General features: G+C 40.3%; 1 protein-coding gene across 17 annotated transcripts in view; it reads left to right on the forward strand.

The window, feature by feature from the left end:
• Positions 1 to 22,408, forward strand: part of EBF1 (EBF transcription factor 1) — a 405,670-nt gene that overhangs the window by 253,101 nt on the left and 130,161 nt on the right. For all 17 annotated transcript variants that reach the window (XM_055285450.2, XM_055285451.2, XM_055285448.2 and 14 more), the window contains one exon: positions 6,847 to 6,928. In XM_055285450.2, coding sequence (XP_055141425.1) covers positions 6,847 to 6,928 — 82 coding nt within the window. The remainder of the gene's footprint in view (positions 1 to 6,846; positions 6,929 to 22,408) is intronic.

Genomic DNA, 22,408 nt, shown 5'->3' on the forward strand with positions numbered 1-22,408 from the left:
AAACTATTTTTAAATTCTTTCATTGGCTGATGTGCTATGACAACACCATTTTGTTTTTTTTAAATTCTTGCCACTAATGATGCCCTTCCCTCAAGGGCATACTCTGAGCTCTGAGGTAATGAATGCTTTTCAGGTTGATCATGTTCATCCCTTCAGGCTGAGAACACTTTCCAGAAATGCCCAAGATCTAAAGGACCTTGGCCAGCGGAAAAGGTAAACTTCTTGAAGTCAGTGGCCAAGAATAGGGGCAGCCACATGCTTTCCCCCTGGGATCCCCAAGATAGTGCCACAACTCGGTACCATTCCACCCTCCACTGTGGGGAGAGAGGAGAGAATTTGCTTCATCTGTGCAGAATTCCCTCCAGGATCTTATTCCTCCCCTTTCTGCCCACCCACCTCTCAAACAGAATGATTGGTGCTTAAGTCAAAGAGGGTCTCTCTCAGGAATGCATGTTAGTATCAGAAAAGGAGAGGAAGTCAGCCCTGCAGTGAGCAACCTTTACCCTTACATGGGTTCGGCCTCTTCGGCCTGCCCTTGTGGCATCCTGGGATTTTGGCAGCCTTATGGGTATCAGATTTTCACATGGATGAACTGTACTCTACAACTACTTCTGTGTGCTAGGAACGAAAATGCTTTCTTTGACATTGAAAATAGAGTTTTCTCCTTCTCACTGTTTTGGCCTGCTCTGTTGCAAGACAGATCCATTTTTCAGGGCTATGAGACTCTTGTTTACCTCTTCTCAGAGCTCTGTGTCTTTGAAGGCTACCAGGAGGTAGTGACAACATTTCAGATAAAGTCCCTGGCAGCTCAGGTGGGCTGGGTAGGGATAGGTGCTTTTTGGTTCAATATTTTCAATTTGGGAGAGAATCGTTAGACTCTTAGAAAGACTTCCTTGGCTATTTCTGGGCAGTAGGCTTGGTCATGGAGGCAAGAGGTTCTGCATTTCTTTTTCAAAGCAAAGGTGATGGTGCTGTCTATGGAAACAACTTTTCCAAAGAGGTCCTTTTAATCATGAGGCATTTTGCTGTCTACCCTCCAGTGTGTGTGGGGTGGGAGCAGCTTGAACTTCACACAGAAGGGACCCCACAGTTGTTTCCACACAGCTGTTTCCTGCATTGGGCCAGAGCAAGTCTCCGTGTCCTGAATATCTTCGGGAAGGATCATCTGCCACATAACCATCTGCAGGTATAAGTCAAGAGGAACTTTCGAGGAGCCTTAAGATTGCAAATGGAGGTTTTATGTCTCAGTTTAGGTGTGCCTTGATGCTTTTCCTGTCCAGCATGGACATTATGAGAGCAGCTGCAAGAATCCAAACGTGATTTTTCAGAATTTGGGTTAGGGGAGGTAAAAACTCAACCTGCTCAGCCCAGATCGATTGCAATGCTTTGCATAATAATGCCTCACAAGCTGTTGCCTAATGGGCAGTTTTACTGTGTGTGCCCTTCACTTCTGACTAGCTGGAGTCCTCCACGATTTAAGGCACTACTCCTTTCCTTTATGTGTCTTAGCCTTTGGGTAAAGCTGCTGTAGTCATTATTATCTTTCTTTGGTGGTTATTTCTTCTTCTTCTTTTTTTTTTTCTTTTTTAGGTCATTCAGTGAAACCTATAGTTCTCATTGGGTACATAAGTCTTTCTTTCTTTTCTTGACCTTAACATTTAAAGAGTGAAGAATACTTTTTGTATCTGAAAATCTCAACATCTCTGAGTGCTAAGCAGTAAGCAGTTGCCAGGGATAAATGATGAAGAAACGAATTATCACTTCCTCTATGGCAGGTACTATTTCAACACTCCACGTATGTTAACTCATTTAATTCTCTCAACTCTTTAAAGTAGGTTCCGATGTTCCTCCCATCTTACAGATGAGAAAATTGAGGCACAGAGAGGTTAAATAATTTGTCTAAAGTCACCCAATTAATTAAGGAGTAAAGCTAAAATTATGGTGAAAGCTGCACAGTGATCCTAGGAGAGAGGTACTATTATTCTCATGTTTTAATGAGGCCACTGAGGTTCAGAGAATTGTTGAAATTCACCCAGGCTTGTCTTAGCTCCAATGCAAGCTCTTGCCCAGTATGCTCTACTGCTGTCTTTACTGTAAAAACACCCTTATTTCTATCCCTTGGAGACCCTAGACTCCATTTAGTTGAGCAAGTATTTCCTGAAAACCCACTGGGTTCTAGGTCTTATGCCAGGCACTATGCATGCAGGGATGATTTTTTAAAAATTTTATATCCTCATGTAGGTGAGTCAGATCCTGCTGACTAATTGAATTAATTTTCCTTTTGGGGGAGTCCAGAGGTGCCTTTTGGTCTTGAGTATTGTGCTGGTTACAAGGAAGCTACTCAAACTAGATACTAGTATCTGTTGCTTGGCAAAAGGTGATACAGGTATGTCATTGAATAAGCAATTTTGTTCTACAAATGTTTGTGTTGGGTTCAGTTAGTTCCATGATGGGCTAATGTCCTACACTGGCCTGATCGATGAACCCAGATACAACTTTTAATAGGATGTCACTTTTGGTTTTATGACTGTCACTTCCTCATTTGAGATAGTAAACTAAACAGTTTCAGAGCACAGGCATTCAGCTCTTACAGGATTGGCTTGAGAAGCTAATATTATGTTGGGAAAATCATATAACTAGACATCAGGACATGCGGATTGTAGTTCCAGCTCTGATATTCATTATTAACTATGTGAATATTGTCATGTCTTCTGTTACCTCATTTTTCTCATAGACAAAATGAGGAGGTTAGACTAAGTGATGGTTAAGATCACTTATAAAATCCTAGAGTTCATGGAAAACACATACCATGACTAGTCCTTTTGGTCAATTTACAAGATTGGTTGTTGACTAGATAAATCCCTTAATTTTGTTGTCTTTGTTTTCTTGCCTTTCAAATGGCTTTGATAATTCCTGGTGCACCTAATTTATAGAAATTCCATGAGGATTTAGTGAGATATTGGGAATATAAGTGCTCTGAATAATTAACGCATTGCATGAACACAAGATGATATTATTTGTACTGAAAGTTAACAGAAATATGTCGAGTTTATCGTGACCTCCTTCCCTCCCCCCTCAAAAAAAAAAAAAAAAAGATTTGAGTTAAAAAGGAGTTTGATCCTGATCAGGCTGTTTCCTGGAGTTTATGGAACTCCTTGGAACTCTACAGGGTCAATAGGGGCTTTGTCCTGCTGTGGGTCAGTTTCCCACAGTTGGGGTAAGGCTGCCACACTTTTTCTCCTGACAACACTTTATCAAACACACCCGCCTCACAAAATGCAGCAATTCATTAGACAAAAGTGAGGTTTTGAGTTACAATAACCTCTGCTTTGTTAAAAGCCCCCTCGGAATCTGAAGTCTTCTCCGTAGGCCAGCAGATGTGCACGTGTCCCCCGGTTTACAAAGGCCTTATAAACTTAGCCTGATAAGTCATCCCCCAAATTCGTGTGCCATGTCTGTCTCTCAGTGGGGATATTTTTAACTCCTCCTTCTAACTCCTCTCAGTTCCTTTAAGGAAGTGTAATCCGAAAGGGTCAGGCACTTGGCTTTTACTTAGGGGAAAACTTTGAAAGAATTTCTGAGGCTCCCTCTGGGGTAGGGCTGGCTTTTCCCAAAAGAACTGACCCTTCAGAGCGTCTTTGCCACATAAGGGCTTGTGTGAGGCCTCAGGCACCAGTTGACGGCCGTGTCTTCCCCACGACAGATGGTCAAGCTTTCAATTTCAGCAAGTGATCCACTGTTGAAGGGGCAGGCGGGGGACTCTGCCAGCACGCCAAGTGACAGGCCAGCTTAGGGTAACAGGGATCTGGTGTGTGCCCGGCATAGCTTTTGTGCTAACGATGGGCTGCTGACAGGCGCCCTGCCCTAGCTCATCTTTGAGGCAGAAGATCCCCTGCTCCCTTGATTCTGTTTCTCCCTGGCATAGCTGGTGTCCTGTTTGCCTGTCTTTCAAAATTCATTTTGGCACCAGATGGACCCCCTCATGGTGGCTAGCAGTTGTCTGACTTGAAGAAGCCAGAGGGTGTGCTGACAGCTCCTTCTAGCACAACCTGAATCTGGCTGTCGAGTCTGGGCTCAAATGGCTTAAACACACACAGGCGGCAAATATTACCAACCCTGGGGAAGCAAGCAGGGGGGCCCTTTTAAGGGAGAGTGGCAATGATGTCTACTTCCATAATGTTCATGTTGCTGTTGTGGAAATCATGATACTAATAATTATTCTTAGTAGTTCGATTAGTCTTATTTACTCTTATTAGCAAAATTGCTGTTACAGTACAATTGCTATCAATAGTACAATTAGTATTAACATCATTGCTGCACTACTTCTGTCATTACTAAAACTACTACATCATGGTGGTTAAGAGTACAGTCTCTGGAGCTACACTGTCTGAATTTGAATTCTAGATTCACACTTCATAGCTTTGGACAAGTTATTTCACTTCTCTGAATCTCAGTTTCCTCATCTATAAAATGGAATTAATAGCAGAGGTTACTTAGGAGGATTGTATGAGAAAACGGATTTGTTCTTAGCATTGAACTGAGCACAAGGTAAGCACTCAATACACGGAAGCCATTCTTATGATGACTGCCACCATCAGCATACCTACCATGTATCTGTTACTCTGCCTTATCTCAATTTTCACAGTTTCCCTATACAGTAAGGCCTGTTATTATACCAGTTTATAGATAAGGAAAGTGTGGTGCAGAGAAGTTCAGCTCCTTATCCAAAGTCACACAGGTAGTACCTGTCAGAGTCAGGATATGAATCTCATTATTCTGGGTGTTTCTAATGGCTGTGGCCTTTCACTATATCACACCCACTCTTGTTGTCAGTTTAGTGGTAATCAGCCCTCTCCTGGGGCTTGAAGTAGCTTTGAAATATGCCCTTCTAACTGACTGTTCTTGAAAGCAGCGGCCAGTTTTCATGTCTTCAGTGTCTATGGATATAGGATTGAACTCTAGCAAGATTCGAGGATCACAACTATCAGCTCCAGTGTATTAAATGGTTTCTGAAAGCCATGTGTGATCAGCAGGGCTACCCAGCACTTGCCTTCTGGGAGCTCAGTCCAACAAGACAGTGCAAAGGCACTTAGGATTTGCGCCACTCCCTTAACCCCCTTTCCTTTACCAAATCTATCATATCGAAAGTGGGCAAGAGTCAGTGACTGGCTGATTGTCCTGTGCAAGGACAGTGTGAGTCTTCGTACCGGGAAAGGGGAGCTCAAAATCGGATTTTGTTTCACACAGCTGGGCTTCAGTGGTGTTCTGTAAGCCATTTGTCTTGGATGAAAGGTTGATCAACTTTGGCTTCTGTGGAGAGAATCTGGAAGTAGCGGCAAGTGATTATTTAGAGACCTGCTTTCATTGATGGGCAGTCAAATGTTGTGCGGTGTTAACAAGTCATTTTAGGAAGATGTTTGCATTTTTAAATGTTACTCTTTTGGTTGAAAAGGCCATTGTTTGTCTCTAAAGAATGATTCCCACAACATACTCCCATCTTGGCAGATTCTAAGAGACCGAGGAGGAGAGGGATTCATCTGGGACTTCTCTCAGTTTCATATTCAGAAATTGGCTGAACTTTGTATGTCTTTGTGCAGTGCTGTTGTTATAGAGGATCCAAGTGTTACATGATTGACAGACATTGCAGTCAGAGCCAAATTCAGAATGAGGCATCATAGGGCAATAGTTCTTCATAATCTATTTGTGTCGAGGTGGGGATTTTACTCCAGTGTGGACTTGAAGTGGAAGAAAGGGGAAGAGAATTGAATTACAACAAGAATTCAGTTGACCAGCATTTTAATGCATTTTGATATTTTTAGGAAACATTTGAGCCTGAAATCCACAGGAACATCACATCTAGGCCTCATAGCAAAAGAGATTGCAAAACTTAGGTATCTTTGGAAATACTTCTTTTCCCAAACCTGGGCAGGTAGAGGGTTTAATTACAGGTGGCCGACATGAATGCCCGAATATGACACTTTCAGTAGCTGCTGCTTTTCCATGATAGACTTTAACAACTGTGATGGTTACATAAGAAATAACTCAGAAAGTTATAGAGTGACCATATAATTTATCACCCATACCAAGACATTTTTGAGAGTTAAAGTAGGTACTATTAATACATACACCAGTACAGCTGGTATAAACTAGGATTTTTCTTGGCAAATTGGGACCTTTGGTCACCTTAGCAAGTAAAACCCATGAATCTCACTATAGAACCAATTCAGAAACCAACGTGGCAGTGAGGCAGGAAAATCTTTATTCAGTCACAGCTAGCTCTTGTCTACAGCAGACAGTTTAAGAAAAACATTCAGGAGGTATTTGAGAAGTCAAAGGAGTTTAGTTAGTTTGTGAATTTTACTTATTTCTCATGGGTACTACTAATTAAAACATTTTACTTGAGAGGCTAAGATAAAAAGTGTTTACCAAATCCTTGTATTCATCCAACATGTATTTGCCAGTTCATCATCTGTGAGTTTATAGGGCTTAAATTGCATGTTGTTGTTGGGGACCATGAGTAATTCTCAGACAATTATATCCAATTGGAACCTATCTTAAATTATGATGAAAGCCTTCCCTCTGTATGAGTGAAAATACTTCCTTGGGGCATAATTCTTCTGTGAGATCTGTTGGCGGTACCAAGAGTGTTTGTGTCATAAGGAAGGTCCAGCGTGGATACAAAACAAAGGCTAAGGCCACAAATGAAATATTGGTTCTAACACCATGCTGAATATTTCAGAAAATGCGTAAAGAGAATCGAATGCACAACCCAGGGGTGACTTACCTCTTTTTTCCCTCCCGTGTCGGAAACTGAAATGCTAACCATGATGATTTGTTTCTTGACAGGTTCTTCTTGAAATTTTTCCTCAAATGTAACCAAAATTGCCTAAAGAATGCAGGAAACCCACGTGACATGCGGAGATTCCAGGTGGGTCTGACTTATCTTTCTTGAATCTCAATAATGGAATGAATATCAGAAGAGGATAAAAAAGTCTCAGGCAGAAGATAAGTAGTTGCTTTCCCAGAGGTGAAGAGCAGCTGAGGCCCTTGGTCCCCCAGGTATCTGCAATCTAGCAGTTGTTTAGATTAGAGAAGAGTGGGAACTGTACCACCTGTGCTCACTGGTGGAGATAATGGTGTCCTTTGAGTCTAGTTTTGGCTTCCTGAATGGACTCACGTGCCTAAACCCCCACAGATTAAGTAAAGTACATAGAAATGATGAATTCGTTGCCTAAAATTTTGTACGTGGAAAACCAGTAAATAAGAGTAAAGAGGCAGAGCGCAATGGCTCATGCCTGTAATCCCAGCATTTTGGGAGGCTGAGGTAGGCAGATTGTTTGAGGTTAAGAGTTCAAGACCAGCCTGGCCAACACGGGTGAAACTTCAACCCTACAGAAAAATACAAAACTTAGCTGGATGTGGTGAATTTGCCTGTTGTCCCAGCTACTTGGGAGGCTGAGGTAGGAATATCACTTGAACCCAGGAGTTGGAGGTTGCAGCTGAGATCATGCCACTGCACTCCAGCCTGGATAATGGAGTAAGTTCCTATACCCCCTACCAAAACAAAACAAAACAAAAACAAACAAAAAACAGTAAAGAGTACAACTGGTAAAACTGCTCTGCTTTACAGTAATGGCTTTCTCTTCCTTTGCTCCTCTCTGCTCACCTCTTCCAATCTTGGAAATTGTTAGTGGTAGCTGCCTATTATAAATGGCCCTAGTAAGAAGCATAACATCTCTAAAATGATACAGATAACAGTTCTGTTTCAGAAATGTCCTTAATTATACATTTACTAAAGGAAGAGGACTCACAAACAAATGCATTTACTTCTAAGACACAAAATGGTACTTGGATTTTAGGAAAGGTTGTTGAGTCTAGACGTGGTGCTTCTCTGACTTAAAAGTGCTGAAAATCCCCTGAGGATCTTATTAAAATGCTAATAGAGGTCTGGGGTGGGACTGGAATTCTGCATTCCTAACAAGCTCCTGTATGATGCCAAAGCCACTGCCCACACTTTGAGTTGCAAAGTTTTACACCCTCGTGCTGCTCTCCACCTAATGGCATGGCCAAGTTATTTGCATGGTCAATGTTAGTTTCCCTGTCAGAGCAATGATCCATTTACGTATGCTCATACGGTCCATCAGGGAAACAGCGTGGTGTTTAAAGTATGCTCTTAAGTATATTTAGTCAGCTTTAAGTGTAGATTGAAATGTATGATCTCTGAGAGGATCTTGAAAAATTTTAGCTGCACCTTCATTCTCTGATGGGAAAAAGGAAAGACAATCTTGAGCATTGATTGGGGATGTCAATATCTCTTAGTCTCCAAGATGATTTCTTTTAAGGAGGTGAGACTTACTAGTCTCATTAAAGAACAAATGCAGTAGAAAAAATCATCTCTCCTGAGATCCTGAGGTATTTCTCTAAAATCATCTTGGCCTCACCACCTTTTGTCTTGACACACAGGAATGGGGAGGTTTCTTTTTTTCTTTTCTTTCTTTCTCTTTTTTTTTTTTTGAGATGGAGTCTCGCTCTGTCGCCCAGGCTGGAGTGCAGTGGCATGATCTCGGCTCACTGCAAGCTCTGCCTCCCAGGTTCATGCCATTCTCCTGCCTCAGCCTCCAGAGTAGCTGGGTCTACAGGCACCCGCCACCATGCCTGGCTAATGTTTTTGTATTTTTAGTAGAGATGGGGTTTCACTGTGTCAGCTGGGATGGTCTTGATCTCCTGACCTTATGATCTGCTTGTCTCGGCCTCCCAAAGTGCTGGAATTACAGGCGTGAGCCACTGCGCCTGGCCAGGAATGGGAAGGTTTCTAGTTTCTTGCAAAATGTTTCCTCTGGTCATCTTCTGACTTCAAACTTGGTGTTCTCATTCCCATAAAGGATTTTTTGTGTTATGTTTGAGTCAGCTTTGCAATTAAGCTGGCAAAACCACACATGTGGTGCTACTAAGTGTGTGTTGCTGAGGGTCTTGCAACATGAGGCCGAATTTTGGAATAAACTCTTTTGTAGCTTGCTTTGGTCTTGACATGAGCCTTATATTTCTTTTGACCAAAGCTTGAGTTAGGAGCAAAGTATAGCTGGGCGTGAAACAATGTATGTCTAATAAACATGTCTAATGCCTAATGTATACCAGGATTAACTCTGCTGTACCTCTTAGGGCAGCAGAGTCTGGGATGGACTTTGATGACACTGGGAACCTAAAAGAGCATTCATGTAGAACTTCCAGGGGCTCTCTTTTCTTTGTGGAACCTACTAGTAAAATGTCTGAAAAGGTTGAATTATAGAAATATACCTCTTGATGAGAAACCAATTTAGTCTATTATTTTTGAGAACATCTACAAAGCTTCTATTTTGCAAACAAAATAGTTATTCTTTGTTTAGTAGAAAGGCTACTGAGATGAGGAGGCACAACATAGATATCTGGAAAGTCTTATAATCCTTTGGAGCTTCAGTTTCCTCAACTGTAAAATGGCGTAAAATTGACAATTCTGCTTATATCACTACATATGAAAGAAAGTAATATTTTGCATGTATAGCTAATTTGTAAGTGATAAAATACAAATGCAAGCCTTTGGAGAAAATCCATATGATGAACTGAAGATGGATCATGAGTTCAGTCTAGGGTTTCTCAACCTGGGCACAGTTAACATTTTAGACTGAATAATCCTTTTTGGGGGCAATCATGGGGGTGTGCCCCTGTGCATTGTAGGATGTTTAGCAGTGTCACTGGCCTCTACCCTCCAGATGCTAGTAGAGAACATCTACCTCCAAATCATGACACCCAAAAATGTCTGTAGACATTATCAAATGTCCCCTGGTGGAGAGAGGAGAGGCAAAATGGCCCCTGACCGAGAACTACTGATTTAGTCCTATATCTGATAACCGCTGACAAGCTCTTAGTGGTGACAGTGCCACTGTCCCAAAAACTGCACACTTTGATTAAGCGTGAGAGCTGCCCAGCACAAAGTCCATACTGTCTTTCAAATAAATATGATTTATCTGAACTCTGACACTGACAATGCTCTTGCCCATGATTCTCAAATGGGTCCTAAAATAGATCAATAGGGGCAGCTACCTTGGCCACCATAGAGTCAGTTTTTGAGTTAAGGATGAGCCGTGTCTTTCTTTATTAACAATGACAAATTCCTTTTCGGGTCTCAGGTTTAACCTGCTTTGTTCCCATCACCCACTCTTTGCTGCCTAGAAGAGGATGGAGGAACCTATGGCAGAATGAACACTGACACATTTTATTTTGTATCCCTATACATTAATACATTTCTTTATTATTTTCACACAACCAACATGGGTTTTCATGCATGCAGGCGCATGGATATTTGTGTAGTTAGAGGATGGATGAATTGCCTCAAGAGTTAAAGCAAAACCTCAAATCTCTCTAACCCAACCTTTTACTTTTTCTTCTTCAGTCTTTTTCTCTTTCATGACTATTTACTCCTACCTCTCTCTGTGTTATTTCATGCTGGCAGCCATTACACCCTTTTTGAATCCTTTTATTTTTTCTTGAATTATATTACAACAGTCACTCATTCTGAACCCCCTACAAGGGATGCTGTTTGTTTGTCTTCTGTAAATGTTGGTTTTCTCCGTCTCCTTCTGAAGTCCAGATCTTTTCCCATTTTATAGGCTCTCTCCAGTATCTTCTCCACTCATAGCATCTTAACCACTATTTATGCATTGAGGACTCTGATATCAGAATCTCTGAGACCTGACACCCAGGTTTAGGTCTAACTGTCCAGATGTCTGCTGGATATTTCCAGGAACTTCAACTCAGTCAGCCCCAAACTGAACTCATTGTCATCCTCAGGTGTTTTTCTGTTTGTTTGTTTTGCCTCCACCCCAAGCTTTTTAGGTTCTCTGTCTTGGTTCATTCTTAACTGCATTAAATGCTGGGAAGATAACTGTGTCTATATTCAGCATGTTCCATGTTCACGTGTATAAATGCATGTGTCCATGTGTTCATCTTTATGTGCTTCTATGGATATTGGTAGCAATGATGATGATGATAAAGCTAACATTTATTTGGTGCTTCTTTAGTGAGAGACATTGTGCAAAGTATTTTACATGAGTTATCATGTTTATTGTCAAAATACCCTTGTTAAGAATATGGAAATGTGGATTATTCCCATTTTTAAAATGAGGAAACATTTTAGAACAGTTAAGCAATTTACCCAAAGTCACACATCTACTAAATGGTAAGGCAGTGGTATAATCCAAGCAGTCTGACTCAGATTTTTCTGATGTTTTGGAACAAAAAAAAATTGTCCGTAGTCTGTGAGCAGGTATTTAGTGAGGCTATAAGGAGATCTTGTAACACCTGAGAGCCCTAATGACCCCCCACAAATATGTGCTGGAAACCCAGGGAAGCCTGAGAGGGGTCTTCAAAAGAGATATTTGTCCTAGTAGAACCTAAAGGTGCCATCTGCATGAAGAACATTGACACACAATCAAAGTTCATCATGCAGAGGGTAGAGTTGTGTGGAAGTGGGGGAACATGAACATTTTTCCAGAGTACAGCTACAGTGTTGATCAATTTCTACTTGCAGGGACTTTAGAAAAACAAGCTATTATTTAGCAGGCAACCTGAGCTTCACTTAACCTGTAAAGGGTTTGGTCAGTTCTCCATGGCAAGAGAGCCCCTCACCTAGATGGGGCATGAATAAAGAGCCCCCAAGACATCTCAGAGTAGTCTGCTAAGAAATCCTACTAAATTTCCCAAGTCTTAGGACCGAACCAAGAGGATTAGTCTTTGCTGTAGCTGTCCTGGCTACAGAGGTGTGTGTCATAATGATATTAGTTGAAGATTGCTTATGAATAAGACCTATACTTTTTAGCATTTTTCTCATAGCACACTAATTGGGAGGCTGGTTTCAAATATTTTTATGTCTCTGTTGCCTCTGAGGGTGAGTGAAAGAGTGTCTTTCTGGCACAAAAAAACTCTGGTCTCTTCCTTACATGTCAATGTGGCTTTTACCAGTTATATTGAAAACCTGAGCCCTGGCACATCTGACTGAAGACACCCTCTCTTGCCTACTAAGCAGGGTCTGTGCAGTGGTCACTGCCGCTGCTTTCCTCCATCTCACTTTGTATGCTTGCCGGCCAGCCTGATCTTCATATAGCAACGCCGGAGCATGTCTCCTCTGAACAGCAATCAGGGGCCTGTGTAGGTGACTGAGGAGGACATAAGAAAGGTTGTTGATCTCTTGACATGGAAAGACATTCTGTCAAGCAAACTCAGCTTCACAGCGGCTGAGCTTCTGCTGTGTAAACAGAGATTGCTTAATTACACAGGTCGTGTCAATTAGTGTGACCTTAGTGTTTTCAAGAAATTAATCACTTTCTGCAGCGCTGGGCTGTGTTCATACTTTAAGGCAGTATGGAATAAACCTTGTAGAAAATCTGGCACAATCTTTTTTAATTTTTTTAATTTACAATGGATGCTTTCTTTTGAAATCCCTAGGCTGTGGTTAGGGTAAGAAATTTGCTTAAATACAACAGTGCATACAGGCTTTGTTAAGGACTGGTGGGTATGAGGAAGGCTGGAGGAAAGAGAAGGGGAGCAAACTGGGGATGGAAATAGCTCACGACACAGGGAGAAATTCACTTATGACTAAACAAGCCTATTTCTTCATCTTGACACTAAAAAGATGCTAATGTCAAAAGACTATGTTAAAACCATGCCACGGTCTGGTTTTTAACAGACAGGAGCCAGACAATTCAACCTTAAGATTTAAATTTTTATCAATAGCTTTCCTTTTGGGGACTGGCAGAATGAGGGTGGTAAGGGAAGAACAAGAATCGGGTTCAAGCTGTCATTGCAATAGTTACCATAATACCTGGAGACTGAAGTAAAGTATAAATTTCCAAATTCATCTTATCTCTTCAATAAAGTTTTTCCATTGGCTATAAATCTATATTCACATATAACTATTAGATCTATAACTATATATGAATGTAAATAGAAGACATAGTTATGCATACATGCATGCATGCATGCATTCAGTAATATTTATTGAAGTTCTAAGTGGTGAGTCTATCATGATGAACAAGAAAGATAAGGTCTTTGCCCTAATGAAACTTACATTCTTCTTAGGATGATACTAGCTCTTGTAACAAATAGACCATATAATATCGAATGACTCACCTGCAGCAGAAGGTTATTTCTTGCTCACATAATGGTACAAGGCAGGTGTTCCTGGTTGACGAGCAGGTATTGTCCTTGAGGTTATTTGGGGACCTGGGCTCCTCTTATTTTATGCCTCCCCTATTCTACAGAACCCTGCTCTCTTTATCTAGTTCTCTGATGGGAGAAGGACACATGAAGGGTGCCATGTGCTTTTTAAAACCGTTGGCTTACACATTTGCTCACTTCCATTGGCTAGAAGTCAGTCACACGGTCATACACAACCACAGGGAGGCTTGCATGGTCTAGCTGTGCAGCCCATGAAGACAAGAAAATGGTTGTATGTAGAATAATTGCCATTAGCTGCTGCAATGAAGATGTGTACAAATTAACAATTACAAATATTAGAAATTGTAACTGCTGCTATAAAGAAAATTAAACAGGATATTATGAGAGAGAAAAACAGTGTGGGGTGGGAGATGAAAACCTCTCTTTTTTTTTTTTTTTTTTTTTTGAGACGGAGTCTGGCTCTGTTGCCAGGCTGGAGTGTGGTGGTGCCATCTTGGCTCACTGCAACCACTGCCTCCTGGGTTCAAGCGATTCTCCTGCCTCAGCCTTCCGAGTAGCTGGGACTACAGGCACGCACCAGCACCCCTGGCTAATTTTTGTATTTTTTTTTTAGTAGAGAAGGGGGAAAACCTCTCTTAAAGTAGGTGACCAAGAAAGCGTTCTGAGGTGAGGACACTCAAGTTCAGAGATCAAGAATAAGGATAAACCATCCTGGAAAGAGCCAGAGAGGGTTCTGAGCAAAGGGAATAGCAAACACAAAACTCATGTTTACCTCACGTTTATCTAAGGAGGCAAACAATCTTGCTTCATGTCTTAGTCATTTGGACAGTAAAGAAGAGGAGAAACCACTGGGTTATTCATCCCAAATTCCCACCAAAAATGTGTTTTGCTTTTTAAAATGATGACATGAGTTATGACACTAAAAGGCAACTCCCTGCCTTTTCAAGTAAATTCTAGAAATTTTGGAGAATCTTTGCTGTTTGTTTAACAAGCCATGGTATCTCTGGATCCATATGTTATAGGGAATGATTAGAGGATTCTTAAAATACATGCCTGATCTCTGCAGTTTCTGTCTGCTTTAAATACACTTACATAAAAGGGATAACAATATGTCCTTCTTTATTTCTCCTCCACTGACTCCCACCCCCTGTCTTGGATGTACTTACATTGTTATATTGTTTTGACAAATAGCACATCTTGCAATTAAATTCTCTACCAACAGAATGCTAGGGGCCTGAGCTGCGATCACTCTCTTCATACACAATAATTTCAAGAGGCTCCATGCTGATTAATTATACTGAAAGCAGCTCTAATGATAGTTTCAGAATACAGGATTAATTCACATAACATGGTACATACAAATGGTGGATTTTCAACCTGATATATTAAACCATTATGGCTTATTGGGCAAATATGTATCTTGGCATGAGCCTTATGCTGAGCCTTGGCAGAAAGTGTGCATCACTGAGAAGGAATCTTTATGAACAGCATTTGATGAGTGGTCGCTCTGTACTTAGAGAACATATATTTCTACATTAAGCACAGCTGCCTTTAAAGGAATTGTAAAATACATTAAAGGATGAATGTAAAAGTGTTTGGTTTGATCAGTGATTGCCAATGGATGGTGGCTCTGAAGATGCCTATAGTTATTGGGATTTACCAGCAAAAGGTATCCTTATATTCTTCTACTTTTTAAGTTGTAATTTGTAGAGCTCTAGTTATATGTCAGACAATGTACTAAGTGTTATACATGTATAATCTTACTTATTTTTCTACCACTTTTTCTCTTGTTTGCTTTGGTCCTGTCAAGCACATTGGCCTTCTTTCATTTTTCTTCCCCACATACACCAAACTCATTCCTGCCTCAGGATCTTTGCACTTTCTATTCTGTCTCCCATTCTGTCTCCCTGGAAAACTCTTCTGACACATTGAATGGCTGGACATTTTTTATTCGGATTTCAGGCTGGGCACAGTGGCTCATACCTGTAAGTCCAGCACTTTGGGAGTACGAGGCAGGTGGATCGCTTGAGGCCAGGAGTTTGAGACCAGCCTGGCCAACATGGCGAAACCCCGTTTCTTCTAAAAATACAAAAAATAAAATTTCGTTTTTTTTTTGTCACTTCCTTAAAGAAGCCTTTCCTAATCACCCAGTTATAAATATCTCCCACCTAGGAATCATCTAGGTGGGAGATATTTTATTTTTTCTTAGAACTTATCACAATCTGAAATTTGCTTTTATTGCTTACTTATTTTCTGACTCCCTCTCTGTCCCCAGTAAGAACTAAACTCCTGCTTGGTAAATGCTTTATCGGTTTTTTTCATTGTTGCTTCTTCAGTGGATAGAATAATGTTTGGCACATGGTAGGCACATAGTGGGCTCACCACTTATTCCTATGTCTAAGTGACTCATCTAAGATTACAAGCAAGTAAGTGATGGGACTGGGGATCAAATTCAGGATCATCTAACTCTAGAATCTGAGCCATTGACCAATATGCCATTTTCTTGCTCCTGATTTCCATGTCCCTATGCCGTAGCCCCATCGTTACAGAGCACACATGACAATCCTGTTTGTCTCATTCCTACCTAAAATGGCCAATGAGGACACACACACACAGAGCACCAGTTAAACACCAATGACACCCTCAAGAGTTGTAAGAGTTGTCAAAAGTATCTCAATCCACAGAGGGAGGAATGCAGTTCAGATGACTTGTGAGCTTTTCATGTTTATCATGTGTCACCGTTCAGGAGACAGAAGCTAATTCTAGTTTCCAAAGGTCTAGATTAGTTTAGCACATGTATCTGAGGATTTAGAAGTGTCTGTTCTTGTCTTCCTGTTAAGAGCTAGTTTTGTCTCAAGCCTTAAAGTGTGAATGTAATTCCATTAACCACTCCTTTACTCCAGTAGTTCCACTCCGTGACATCCTGTAGGTTCATACGTCCTCCATAATTTTTAATGAGTTATTTGGAATCTTTCAACCAGATAGAAGCTAGCAATCAGGAACATTTCTGAGAATATCGCATTCCATATCAGCCAAGGATATTTTAAAGGACAAAGTTAATGAAGACCTAACTGCTGCAAACCATTTTTATGTAAATAATACTTAAACTGTAGTCAGTCACACAGGCACCATAGATTTGTACTGGAAGATATGAGGAGAGTCCAGAGAGGATGTAAGCCAGGACTGTGTATTGAAAGGCCAATGGCCAACTGTGTTGGCTCACACCTATAATCCCAGCACTTTGGGAGGCCGAGATGGACGGATCATGAGGTCAAGAGATCAAGACCATCCTAGCCAACATGGTGAAACACCATGTCTACTAAAAATATAAAAATTAGCTGGGTGTGATGGTGCACCCCTATAGTCCCAGCTAGTCAGGAGGCTGAGGCAGGAGAATTGCTTGAATCTGGGAGGCAGAGGTTGCAGTGAGCCGAGATTGCACCCTGCACTCCAGCTCACTGCAGAGCGAGACTCCATCTCAAAAAAAAAAAAAAAAAAAAAAAAAGGTGAAAGGCCAGAACTGGGAGTGGGTGAGAACTGCACTGTGAGTCTACAGGTTTCCCTTCAGGCTTGCCTCTGCTGTTAATTTGTCCTATGATCTTGAGGTTGTTTTTTTTAAACTCCTGGGCCTTGGTTTTCTAAGCTGTAAAAGAAGGTGTTGGACAAATTTGGACTGTCATAACTTATACTGAGGAGTCCTTTTATCATTTTCTCCTATGAACCTCCTATGATGACATATTTTTCAATCAAATTGCATTTATTAAGAATCACGTTCTCTTTAGAGTTCTTTAACGCCATGTAAAACCGCTAGTTGAGAGCTTCTCATGTAGATGAGATAACCAGAGTTTCCATATGGAGTTGATAGGGTCCCAGACACGGGAAAGTTAACTGAGTATTTCAGTATGCAGCCTTACTGTGGATGCTTTTATGATTCCCTCTGTGCAATAATGTCACCCATTATTACAGTCAAAAACTCTTAGTTAGGAGCCACTAGATTAGCTGATCTCTGGGATCTCTAGTGACTCTAACGTTTGACGAGTCTGCAAAGTAGTTCAGCTGACAGGTGGAATGTAGAATGTAGACTATAGGGGGTTCAGGGTAGAAGTGTGATCAATACCTTTTAAAAAGTATATAGAGTTTATTTCGTAGAGCAGTTTTAGGTTTACAGAAATATAATACCCTCTCAACCCCATCCCCATCCCCTACCCCCCAGTTTCCCCTATTATTAACATCTTGGATTAGTGGGATGCATTTGTTACAATTGATGTGCCAATATTAATATATTATTAAAATCCATAGTTTTGTGGGCTGGGTGTGGTGGCTCATGCCTATAATCCAGCACTTTGGGAGGCTGAGATGGGTAGATCATATGAGCCCAGGAGTTTGAGACAAGTCTGGGCAACAGGGTGAAACGCTGTTTTCACAAAAAAATACAAAAAAAAAAAAAAAAAAAGGCTGAGTGTGGTGGTGCATGCCTCTAGTTCCAGCTACTCGGGAGCTGAGGTGGGAGGACCGCTTGAGCCCAGAAGGCGGAAGTTGCAGTAAGCTGAGATCACACCACTGCACTCCAGTCTGGGTGACAGAGCAGGACCCTGTCTCAAAAATCAACACAAATCAATTTATAGTTTACACTAGAGTTCACTGTTTATGTGTACATTCTATAGGTTTGGACAAAAGCATGGACATATGCATCATTACAGTATTATACAGAATGGTTTCACTGCTCTAAAAATCCCCTATCCTTCACCCATTCCTCCCTCTCTTCTCCCAGACTCCTGGCAACCACTGATCTTTTCACTGTCTTCATAGCTTTGCCTTTTCCAGAATATCATATAGTTGGAATCATACAGTATATAGACTCTTGAGATTCACTTTTTCTTATTTAGTAATACGCATTTAAGACCCCTCTATGACTGTCTGTGGCTTGATAGCTCATTTTCTTAAATTGCAAAATGATATTCTATTATATGAATTACCAGTTTGTTTATCCATTCGTCCATTGAAGGACATCTTGGTTGCCAATGCCTTTTATTTAGTTGAGATTTTTATTCACATAATTTTAGGTTTACATGCAGTTATAGAAGTAATACAGAAAGATCCTACGTACCCATTAGCCAGTCTTCCTCAGTAACATTTCGAAAAGTTATTTTACAATATGACAACCAGAATGTGGACGTTCATGTAATCTACCATCTTATTCAGGTTTCCCTTGTTTTACTAGTACTTGTTTGTGTGGGTGTATTTTTAGTTCTACAAAATTGTATTACGTGTCTAGCTTTGTCTAACACCACAGTCCATATATAGGGAATTTTCATCACCACAAGGATCCCTCATCTTGTCCTTTTTTAGTAATCATACTCACCTTCTCTGTGTGTCCAAATTTCCTCCTGTAAGGATTGGATTAGGGACCTCTCTAATGGCCTCATTTTAAAGTAATCAAAGCCCTATCTGAAAATATAGTCACATTCTAAGGTACTGGGGATCAGACCTTCAATGTATGAATTTCTGGGGGAGGAAAAATTCAGCTCTTAACATGCAGTATGTAACCCCTGGTTACTGGCTTTTTACCCTCAACATAATTCCCTGGGATATCAATAGTTTGTTCCTTTTTATTACTGAGTATTATTCCGTGAAATGCTGCCCAATGCTTTTCATTTAATGTACTTCAAGTTAATATTTTTAAAGCCTTGTGATTAGGGGCCCTAAATCAATGCAAAAGTACAACAAGCAAAAAACAGAGGTTAGGAAGCATAGAACAGACTAACTTTAACCCTAATTTCCTTTTACTGAGTTACCATGTATCAGCATTGAAAACCAAGATTTGGGATGTTTAAATAATCATTCAAAATTAACGTGAGGAAGTGTTAATTTTTTGGAAGGAAGTACTTAACTGTCACAATATTCTACATTTAAATTTCAAAAATATATTTATGGTCTAATCTTTGCTCTGATTCTGTGTTTGTTGGAGAAATGCTTAAAGATACAAATTTCAACATGTTTGGTTGCTTTTGTCATAACCCCTTCTTTCCCACAAACTGCTACTTTTGTTAATGTGATCTTCCACTCATGATTGAATTTAGCTGCTTGTGTCTTTTTGAAAATCTGCTCATAAACAGAGGTTATGCTTCATGAATCTTAGATAATAGAGTTCGGACATACAAGGTCTCCTGCCTGACAGGAAGGGAAGAGGGGCTGCCCGAGAAGTGATGGTGAGGAAGTACTCACCAATAACAAAACTCCTGAGAAACCCTCATTGATGGGAAATATTGGGAAAACTAGGCTGAACTGATGAGACATCTCATTTACAGACTATTTTCAGAATAGTAAGGTTTCATTTAGTTATAATAAAGCCTCAACTGTAACAGGCTAAGATACAGCTAGGGTCTAGAAAGCGACATTATATAAACCAATGAAAACCGCAATCCATGCAAGGCCTAAATGTATAATAATGTGTTACTAGCACAAAGGTCTTTAGAATTGTACGTTTGTGTTGAGCAGTGGACATAGAAGAAACACTTTCTGTATCCTTTTATTTAAAATTACAGTGTATGCTGGGTCTTCTTTATGGTCATTAAGATGCTTCAGGTTATCAACCTGACACATTCTTTTGAACTTCTTGTTTAACATCACCCACAAAGTGACAACTACTACTCTATTACTGCTACTAATGTTTATTGAGTGCTCCATGTGAACCAGGAACCATGGTGGCCACTTTAATTAATTTAAGCCTCACAATTACCTTATGAGTTAAGTATGGTTGTTATTCCCATTGAGAGTCAGGGACACTGGGACTCAGAGAAGTTAACCTGGCCAAAGTCACATCAACCAGGAAAGCTTGAGAGCCAAGGATGAAATTTTGTGTCTAGTTCTTTCAAATTCTAAATAGAGAGGGATAGGAATAATACCTTTTAGGGGTATCTATCCAGAAAAGGATATAACAGAGGAGATTCTGAACCACTGATATGAGCCAGGAAATTGAAAATATCAGTGTAAAATATCCAAAGTCCATGGGTAGCTAGAAACTTCTTTTCTGCTCTTCTTGTTCTCATATAACAAATACTCTCAACTGGAAAGGAAGGCCCAGATGGAAAGTACCTTGGAACGTGCTGAGTGTTAATCAGCATATCTCTAGATTGCCACATTAAGAAGCAAAGCCCCCAGTAGAAATTTCATCCCAAAAATATAGTGATAAAGTATACATGTATAAATCTAAACCTGTTTACATAGGCTGATATTTATTTCAGAAGATATAACTTGGGCATCTTCAAGAATCAAGTGCACAATTTATTTCAAAACCATTCTAGAGCAGTGCCATCCTATAGAACATTCTGCAATGATAAAAAAAAATTCCCTGTTCACCATGTCCGATGCAGTAGGCAATAGTCGCCTATGGCTATGAAATGCTCAGTGTGGCTATTGAGGCTCAGAAAGGGAATCTAAAATGTCGTTTAGTTTAAATTTAAATAGTCAGGCATTTGGCTTCTGTATTGGACAGTGCAGTTCTAGAAAGTAAAGGTGTAATTATAACAGATATCATGAAATTCTAAACGTATCTTTTCCTTCATATTCTCATCATCTGTTTCTCTGGGCAGGGGAGTGGAGAAGGGGAGAAAGAAGGAAAGGGTGGTTGTGTCCAAAGGTAAAATCATTTTTAATGTTTATCTGTCTCAAATTTAGGCTGTAGTTTATTGACAAAATTTAGGAAGGTTGAAGATTTGGCAGGCCTATCTGTCCCCTTGCCTGTGTGAATGTGTCAGCACCTCATTAATCATGTGGTAAACTATAAAGGCCCTTTTCCCTCCTACCATGGGCCTATTTTTAAAGGACACTTCAGTACCCCTTTTGCATCTCACAGTGGTTTTTTTTTTTTTTTAATTTACAAGTCGCTCTGTGGATTAATTTTAGCATATGTTTTATTTAAATATATCCTGAATATTTCCAAATTGAAATGGGAGAAATTGTTTTGTGGTAGGGAAGTTGTGCTGTGAGTTTTTGAGGAACATATTAGCTGCTCATTTTCTAGAAATTAAAAGTATGAAGATTCTCTGTATTATCTTTTTTCCAATTTTGATTGGCATTTCAGCCAAATGATCCTATCACACATGTGGCCCTGGTGGTTCTTCTCTTGCCAAGAAAAGAAAAACATATGGGGTATAGTTTTTTTTTTCCTTAACCGTTTTTGACATTTTTGTTCAATGTAGGATTAGATGACAGTGTCTTTGAAAGATACTGAATATTTTAAGCCTTAAGTTTGTAGAGCTTGTGTCTTACAGGTGCATGGTGAATTGTCATTGTTTTTTTTTTTCCTCCTAAGACAGACATCTAGAATAACCACTTTCTGTATTTCCTGACACTGAAAACAGATACGGTTTGAGATTCCTTTTATAGTTTCTTCAGCTAACGACTCCAGTGACCGCTCAATTGTGGTCTCATAGTAAATCAAAATTTCTTTGAAAGACCCAGCTCTGTTATGTAATTGTAAGTCCTAATAAGCCGTCTCTCTAAAAAGAAAAGTGAATTTCTGTTGTCTTAAATAATAATTGACTTTGCCACTGCATATGATAGTTTTTGAAGGCAAAATAGTAGACCGTTTTCTTCTCTTCTTCTTTCTTTTAAATTAACCTGTAAACATACAAGCTGTGTTTACACATAAGGCTGTGTCAGATCTGGTTGGTCAATCATGAATAAAGAGAAGAACCACTCTGCAAACTTCTGCATCAAACTTACATGTCATCCCCCAAATGACTTGTTCTAGATGGAATTTGGGGTTTCACGGTGGCTAAGGAGAATACTCTGATTCCCTGATTGAACTCTCAACTGTTTCCTATGCATTTTAATAAAGTAGATTTAGAAAACAAAATCAACCTTATGCTACTAGCATGGGTGATGTGTTCATAGCCTGCAATTCGTGGGCCTCTTTGAGGCTCTGGGAAAGGAAATTCATCGTATTTTGCCAGGATGCACTTAGGTCAAGGAGGAGGACAGTGGAACTTTTAAGTACGGAAAGACTGGTGGGGACTGGCGTCCAAGCTGACAATTCACAGGCATAGGCCAGGGCCCAGCGTTTTCCCCTCTGCCCAACTTAGCTGATGAAACATGTTGCACAAGACTCTTCAGAAGTCGATGCCCCCTTCAGCCAACTTGGAGAAAAGGCTTCCTCAGAAACTGAGGCCTCGGTCTGGTCTGTGCCAACCCTTGT

This window comes from Symphalangus syndactylus, chromosome 7 (assembly GCF_028878055.3).
Source record: "Symphalangus syndactylus isolate Jambi chromosome 7, NHGRI_mSymSyn1-v2.1_pri, whole genome shotgun sequence".
NCBI lineage: Eukaryota > Metazoa > Chordata > Mammalia > Primates > Hylobatidae > Symphalangus > Symphalangus syndactylus.